Below are 7,967 nucleotides of genomic sequence, written 5' to 3'. Positions count from 1 at the left end.
GATAATTAATTCACCATAGGGGCAATGCCAGTGTTGTGGGTAGGACCTGCTTCCAAAGCAATATCTTTAAAACTAGTGCAAAAGATCACAGAAACTCAAGCTGTGTTGAACTCAAATTGTGCTTAAAATTGTGATGTTTGTGGTTATACTAATTTTGGCTAAATTGCACCAAAAAAATCATTGCAATCAAGCGGATCAGGTTAGTAAGTTACCTAGTCTACAAATTTAGTTAGTACCTAAATTTCCTTACAAAATTAATCCTTCAAATGTTGCAATTTATTAACCCCACTTTCCAATATAACACTTTTAGGGAAAGAATTTAATAGCAATATCCAGTGATAGAAATAATTGTCCCAGCTTTCTTATCTTTCTCCATAATTTTGCAATCACTTAAGTTAAAACAGTTCACGCAACAAAGCATACATAACACATTTATCTCATCAATATTTTCAACTGTAATTTTAAAATATAAAAATAGTTCCCTGCTTGAATTAACAAAAAATGTGCAATGCAGCAATGGTACAAGCAAGTGAAATGGACCATGTTGATGCAAACTGAACAGTCAAAGTTAGCATTTTCAATTGTGTAACGCATACACTCGTTCACCTTTCATACGGTCTAAGGTTTCTCATCAATGCCACTTACAGAATATACTTATACTGGTGCAATGCAATTAAAATGTTAAAAATAAAAGACAGCATTTGCTTCTGTAAAGTTGTGCATGAAAACAATGTTATTTGCCATAATAAGAGAATTTGCATAGATCTCATGAAGGAGAACATGCTTCCAGCCTCTGAAGTGTCATTACTGGAGCACAACTATCAATCTTTCATTATTGGAAGGACAGCCGTCAGCTTAAATCTTCTTCTGAAGAATTGGTGTCTTCCTGATCCCTATATCGTCGAAATGCTGTAGCAGCTGCACCTTCTGGTTCAAAGTTCATTACTTTAATGTTCAATTTTTGCACTAGTTTTTCCGCTGCTAGCTTGGCCTGTGCTGACTGCAAAAGAGAATGTTTCTTTTAATTTGAAGGTCAAGGCAAAAAGCAAAGAGTTTCCCTTTAGTACATGAGGAGTTTACTTAATGGATGTAGCTATGTATGAAATTGTAACAAACCATTTTCACAACTTCTGAAAAAAATATTGTTTGATACTAGCACTGAGAATCCAGAAGCAATGGGGGTACCAAGTTCCATCATAATACTCAGTCTTAGGATCACTACTTCTTGGACTAAATTATAGTATGACACTGAACAGTCATTACACAGGTTCAATCTCAAAACTGAACCAACTGTGAGCTAGAATTACTTTTTTTTTGGGGATGCACTGGAGAAATTTGGTTTCCATGCAGACAGATTAAGAGATTTATCACTGGAGACACAGTTCGCATTTCCCTTAAAGCTGATGAAAGATTAGAGTTCAATTTTTCATTACAAGCAAACAATTTCATCCAGTCAGTTCCATATGTGAATTAGAATATTGAACATTTACCAGGACAAGCAAAGTCTCTGAATAGCCTAGTTCTTTACAAACACGTTCCACTATATTACTATCTTCAAGCACACAAAAGATATTTAAACAGTATTGAATCAAGAGCTTAAATTCTACGGTATCAAGGTGAAGAAAGCAAAAGCAATATATAAATTAGGATAAAAAAGGAAATTGTATTTTATACAACTAGTGTTTGACAGTTATAAATGTTCATGTCAAGCAGATGTTTATTACAAGTGGTCTGTTCATTGCTCATACCTCATACTTTTGTTTCTGTAATATCTGTAGCTTGCCAGACTCTTCTAGAGACAGTAGTTGAACAGGAGAATGGTAAAGTGGGGGCAGTCTAGCAGCTGTAATCTCATCCAGGTGCTTCCGGTCCCTTAGCCTTCGTTCTGCTGGAGACAGTTTCAGCGCAGATCTGCCAGGTGATTGGTCTGGAGATGAACTGGGGGATTCAGGTATTGGGCTGATGTAAAAAAAAAAACCAAATACTTACACAGAAAAACCAAAGTCCTTCCAAGCTGCGAAAAAGACAATCATGTAGCCCTACAAAGGCAATATTTTACAGTTAACTACTCTAGAGCTTTATTCCTTTATGTAGCACCATTAGGAGAAGATCTAGCAACAAGGATTCTATTAAAACTTTTACTTTCATCTTTAACTGTAAGCGGAATTGTACTGTTACACAAGGTGGCCTTTTGCATTTAATAAGCAAGACACACATTGTGCAATTCCTGCTTGCCTGTAGCTCAAAAGGCACAGTGGAGCACAAATAGCTTAAAAATAGGATAGATTTCTCATTTTTGAACGAGGCTACCGTAAAGTTGACACAAGATAAAGGGATACTTTCCTTGAACAGAACAATGAAAATAATAAACAGTGGAATATCACAATAACTGACACTCACTAAACATTCCTTTTTAAAAAAAACTGTCAGGAAATAGCTAGTATGCATGATTTTTTTCGCATTAGGTTACCTAATCAGTTGGCAGCCTAAACAGTAAAATCACTGGTATGTTCAATGCTGATGCTCCTAAGCGGCTGCAAATCACTGTCAATGTTTTATTTTTAAATTCATTCACGAGGTGGGAGGACCAGCATTTATTGTCTATCCCTAACTACCCTCCAGAAGGTGGTGGTCAGCAATTGTGTTAACTTTGTAGACTGAAGCCTCATTAAAATTCCAGCAAAGGCTCCTATTACATCCACACAGAGATACAAGAGCAGACATAAACCAACAGTAAAGATTTTGTCTTGAAGATCTGAAATATGAGCTCCAATTCCTGTAGACTTCTATCGCTGTAATCTTGTGATAAACAATAACTAAGCAAGCTACAACGTAGTAACAATTATTTGAATACGAAATTCCGGAATAGGTCCTAAAGAAACCCCAATACTTTAGATCTAAATTACAAGATCTAACAATGCACAGAAAACTCAAGTCAGCAGATAACCAGATCCAGATACATGTACAGCACCTCAAACCAGAGGTGAAACTTACTGGTTAGTTTTAAATTGTGCTCTTTTCACCACTGGGTTCTTGGCTCTGTGCTCCAGTATGTCAACGTAATGAGGTCTTTTCTTTTCTTGGTAGTGGAGAGTTTGAAAGGGATTGTCACTGAATTTTACATTACTGCTTGAAGTTGGATCTTCATGGATTTTAGGAGGTACTTTTCTGTGCCCATTGTCTGTCAGAGTGACACTGTCAAGCCTATCACTAAGTAAGTCAGCTCTGCTGACAAAATCTACTTCCATGTCATTTGCTGTGATAGATGGACGTATATTATTGTTTTTTTCCTGCTTTATACATGAGGTCCTTTGGCTTTCCACCACGGAATCAAGAGAATTCTCACTTTTTGTAGCATTCTTAGCTGTGTAGCTTCCTGAAGTTGCTTGCTCTTTTACCAACACTCTGTGTTCCTCCTGATTTAATTTGTCTCTGTTTATAGTTGCTATGCCAGCAACCTTTGACAAAACATTTTCATCTTTCTCTGCTTCATCACAACCCTTCAATTTGTTTCTAACAACTTGTCCTAGTGTTAGAGTTGAGGTTGTGCTCTCACGACTCAGGATTTCCTCCTCCTCAGAAGTTATCATCCTCTGCTTCTTTTCAAACTCCAATTTGACAGCTGAAAGCAGTTCAGCTGCTCGTTCCACTTCCTCATGCTGAGAAATTGCTGCTTCCAGTTTTTCTATAAACTCAGTGATTCGTTCCCCCTTGTCTGACAGGCTTTGGATAAACTTCCTGAACAAACAAAAGGCAATTAGATAGAGAAAAACATTGCTGCAAAGGAATCAGATATATTTAGAGAGAGTTAGTCCATTTAATCTAATCTTTCAATAATCTGTTATAGATTCATGTCTTCTGAATTTATTTCCTGTATCATATTTTCACCCACAAGAACAGAGAATGATTCGCAAAATGGTCACAGCACCAACAAAAGCTTTTTGGCCCATTGTGCCTGTGCCAGTTCTTTGCAAGAGCAATTTAGCCACTCCCTGGTCCTTTCCCTGTAGCCCTGCAATTTTTTTTCTCGTCAAGTGCAAATCCAAATTCCTTTTGAAAACTACAACTGAACTTGCCTCCACCATATGTTCGGACAGTACATTCCAGATCCTAACCACTCACTGCATAAAAAAGCTTATCTTCTTGTCATTATTAAGGGATATGGGGATAGTGTGGGAAAATTAGAATGGTAGATGATCAGCCAGGGTTTAGTTGAATGGCAAAGCAGGCTCAAGAGGCTGAATGGCCTACTCCTGCTCAGATGTTCCTAGGCCTCAGTTCATAAAGCCCAGGATCCTGTATGCCTTTTTAACAACTTTCTTGACCTGCCCTGCCATCTCCGACAATTTGTGCATTGTACCTCAGGTCTCTCAAAAACCCAGGCCCTTCAGCATTGCACCCATTACCTCCTTTTCTTCCTAACAAAATTATTTCACACTTCTCTGCATTGAACTTCATCTACAGCTTCAAAGTCTTTCACGATCCTCCTCACAATGAACAATACTTGTTTTGAAAAACTCAGCAGGTCTGGCAGCATCGGCGGAGAACGGGTCATGAGGACTCGAAACGTCAACTCTTTTCTTCTCCGCCAGTGCTGCCAGACCTGCTGAATTTTTCCAGGTAATTCTGTTTTTGTTTTGGATTTCCAGCATCCGCAGTTTTTTGTTTTTAATACTTGTTTTGCACCATCTGCAAATGTTGAAATGGTCTCCTGTACACCCGAGTCTAGGTCATTGATATCTATCGAGAAAAGCAGTGGTCCTAATCCCAATCCCTAGGAAACCCCACTGTATACCTACCTCCAGTCATCACTACTCTTGTTCCCTGTCACTCAGCTAACTTCATATTAATGTAGTCACTGTCCCTTTTATTTCATGGGCTTCACCTTTGCTGGCAAGCCTGTTATGTAGCACTTTATAAAACACCTCCTTCCTTGTTGGGCCAGATTAAGAAAATTCTCCTGAATTCTCACTTCAGAAACTCTTCCCCCTCCTTGCTCTTTAATTATCCTAATAAAAACTGGGATAATCATAAAGTATTTTTTTTAAATTGGATTCATCAATGGAGTCCTGTATCTGATAGTCCGTTCACAAAACAGCTGTAAGGCTCAAAACATTATGAATGGTACATTGGGAGTGCTGCAAACATGGATCAAGGTTTAATGCCCCTTTGCTTTACACCCTTTCAATTGATATTCGTTTTCTAAAAATTACTTTATTCACAAAATTTGTAAAGGCACATTACAAAGTAGTTCAAATGGAACAAATTTGGATTGTGCCAGTTTGCAACAGTTGGTCATAGACAGCTCTCTGCACTGGAAGGCCAACAAGATTTGGGCAGGCCAAAGAGCATCTATCTCAAAGCTGATGGTCCCCCAGCAGCAGTTGATGTTTATCGGAGCATCCCTGAGCACGGCCCATTAAGTGCTAAGCCCTGTATTATGGAACTGCTCAGGATGAACCTGAAAAAACCACCGCATCTCTTTCCAGACCTGCTTTGCAAAGGCACATTCCAGAAGGGGACAGCCAGCCGTATCTGGTCTCTTCCCCACCGCAACTGCCTTGAGGTCAGCGTGTGGGGAGGGGGTGAAACTCCAAACGTGCAGGAAGGAGTTGACGGTGAGGGACACCTCTCACCACCAACCAAGTCACGTCTTACTGCTTGCTTGCCAATACCTCCAGACCTTACCAACAGCACCAGAACCTGGGCATGGCACAGATGAGGCGCTTTTAGACTTAGCGCTTGTGGAGTTTGGATCACAGGGCAGCAAACGCCTGCTTCTGTAAAGCCGGGGAGCCAGAGCGCAGTAATCACTCTCCCACCATGAACATTATTTGGCAGAGTGGCCAACCACCCCCTTCCCTTCCCCCTCCTCCCTCCCCCTCCTCCCCTTCCCCCTCCCCCTCCTCCCCTACCCCCTCCTCACTCCTGACCTCTCCCCCTCCCTCCCCCACCTCCCACCATCCCGCCCCTCTGCCCCCCTCCCCGTCCCTAACCCCTTACCCCCCGTCCCCCACCCCCTTCCCCCCTCACTCCTTCCCTTCCCCCTCACCCCTCACCCCCCCTTCCCCCCCTCCCCGTCCGCCACCCCTCCCCCCTTCCCCCACCTCCCCCCTTCCGCCACCCCTCCCCCCTTCCCCCACCTCCCCCCTTCCCCCCTCCCCCACCTCCCCCCTTACCCCCTCCCCCACCTCCCCCCTTACCCCCTCCCCCACCTCCCCCCTTACCCCCACCCCCACCTCCCCCCTTACCCCCACCTCCCTGCCCCTCTGCCCCCTCTCCCCGTCCCCACCCTCTCTCACCCCTCACTCCCCCCCTCACCCCACCTCCCACCCACGCCCTCCCCCCTCACCCCCTCCCCCTCACCCCTCCACTCCCCCCTCCTCACCCTCCCCTACCCCTCACTCCACCCCCTCCCCCCCACCCCACCCCCTCCCTCCCCACTCCCCCCCTCCTCACCCTCCCCTACCCCTCACTCCACGCCCTCCCTCCCCACTCCCTCCCTCCCCACTCCCCCCTCGCCCTCTCTCACTCCCCCTCCCCCTACTCCCCACCCAACCCCTCCCCCCCTCCACTCCACCCCCCTCCCCCTCCCCTCACACACCTCCTCACCCCCCCTCCCCCTCCCCCTCACTCCCCCTCCCCCCCTCCTCCTCCCCCCTCCCTCCCCTCCCTCCCCTCCCCCCCTCCTCCCCCCCTCCTCCCCCCCTCCCCTCCCCTCCCCTCCCCCCCTCCTCCCCCCCTCCTCCCCCCCTCCCCTCCCCTCCCCCCCTCCCCTCCCCTCCCCCCCTCCCCTCCCTCCCCTCCTCCCCCTCGCCCTCTCTCACTCCCCCTCCCCCTACTCCCCACCCAACCCCTCCCCCCCTCCACTCCACCCCCCTCCCTCCCCCCACCCCCTCCCCTCACACACCTCCTCACCCCCCCTCCCCCTCCCCCCCTCCCCTCCCCCCTCCCTCCCCTCCCCTCCCCCCTCCCTCCCCTCCCCCCTCCCTCCCCCCCTCCCTCCCCTCCCCTCCCCCCTCCCTCCCCTCCCCCCTCCCTCCCCCCCTCCTCCCCCCTCCTCCTCCCCTCCCCTCCTCCTCCCCCCTCCTCCTCCCCTCCCCTCCCCCCCTCCCCTCCTCCTCCCCCCCCTCCCTCCCTCCCCTCCTCCTCCCCCCCTCCCCTCCCTCCCCCTCCCCTCCCTCCCCTCCTCCCTCCCCTCCTCCTCCCCCCCTCCTCCCTCCCCCTCCCCTCCCTCCCCTCCTCCCTCCCCTCCTCCTCCCCTCCCCTCCTCCTCCCTCCTCCCCTCCCCTCCTCCCTCCCCTCCTCCTCCCCTCCCCTCCTCCTCCCTCCTCCCCTCCCCTCCTCCTCCCCTCCTCCTCCCCCTCACCGGTTCGCTTGAAGTTTTTTCTGCCGCCTCAGCAGTTCCTGCAGCTCGGCCCTGGATTTCTGCTGCAAACCCCCCGCTGTCCCCGGCCGATCTGCCGGCGCCGTTGACATGATCGCCAGAGGCGAACACCAACTCCAAACCGACGCTTCGCCGTCAGCAGCGGCCGAGAGCCGCCATGACACCGGAAATCTCCGCCCCCCCCCCCCCCGAACCGGAAATTACGCCCCCCTCCACCCGCCCTTCAACCTGCTGCAACTTTATTGTTCCCTGTCTCAGAGACAGCATCACCAATGGAGCAAAGCCTCAAGGACCAGCTGCTGCCTTTTTATAATCCACAGGGAAGAAACAGTTCTCAGTCTCCTGCTGAGAAACACAATAAGTGAATGATGAAGTTTTATATTTATAGAAATGAAGCAGGGCCCCTTGAGCCAGCTGCACTTCCCCACTATCGCTTTTTATTTTTAAAAATCATTTATGGGATGTGGGCCCAGCATTTATTGCCCATCCCTAGTTGCCCCTTGAGAAGGTGCCGGTGAGTCGCCTTCTTGAGCCGCTGCAGTCCCTGTGGTGTAGGTGCACCCAGAGCGCTGTTAAGAGA

General features: G+C 47.6%; 1 protein-coding gene across 1 annotated transcript; it reads right to left on the bottom strand.

The window, feature by feature from the left end:
• Positions 1 to 260: 260 nt before the first annotated feature.
• polr2m (RNA polymerase II subunit M) lies at positions 261 to 7,552 on the bottom strand. Its single transcript, XM_041175116.1, has 4 exons — positions 7,370 to 7,552; positions 2,995 to 3,738; positions 1,749 to 1,959; positions 261 to 1,000 (listed from the first exon to the last, which is right to left on the bottom strand). The coding sequence occupies exons 1-4, from the start codon at positions 7,477 to 7,479 to the stop codon at positions 851 to 853; spliced, it is 1,215 nt and encodes a 404-aa protein (XP_041031050.1). The 5' UTR covers positions 7,480 to 7,552; the 3' UTR covers positions 261 to 850.
• Between the last annotated feature and the right edge of the window lie 415 nt (positions 7,553 to 7,967).

Source organism: Carcharodon carcharias, chromosome 26, assembly GCF_017639515.1.
Source record: "Carcharodon carcharias isolate sCarCar2 chromosome 26, sCarCar2.pri, whole genome shotgun sequence".
Taxonomy (NCBI): Eukaryota; Metazoa; Chordata; class Chondrichthyes; order Lamniformes; family Lamnidae; genus Carcharodon; species Carcharodon carcharias.
This window is presented reverse-complemented; position numbering and strand designations above follow the sequence as displayed.

What these genes read in the sequence shown, in the direction of transcription:
- polr2m (XM_041175116.1), bottom strand. Translation starts at nt 7,479, where the DNA reads ATGTCAACGGCGCCGGCAGATCGGCCGGGGACAGCGGGGGGTTTGCAG. An exon ending in AAAAAACTTCAAGCGAACCG is followed by an intron (nt 3,739 to 7,369) that starts GTGAGGGGGAGG and finishes TTGTTTGTTCAG; the next exon opens with GAAGTTTATCCAAAGCCTGT. An exon ending in TACAGAAACAAAAGTATGAG is followed by an intron (nt 1,001 to 1,748) that starts GTATGAGCAATG and finishes TCTCTTTTGCAG; the next exon opens with TCAGCACAGGCCAAGCTAGC.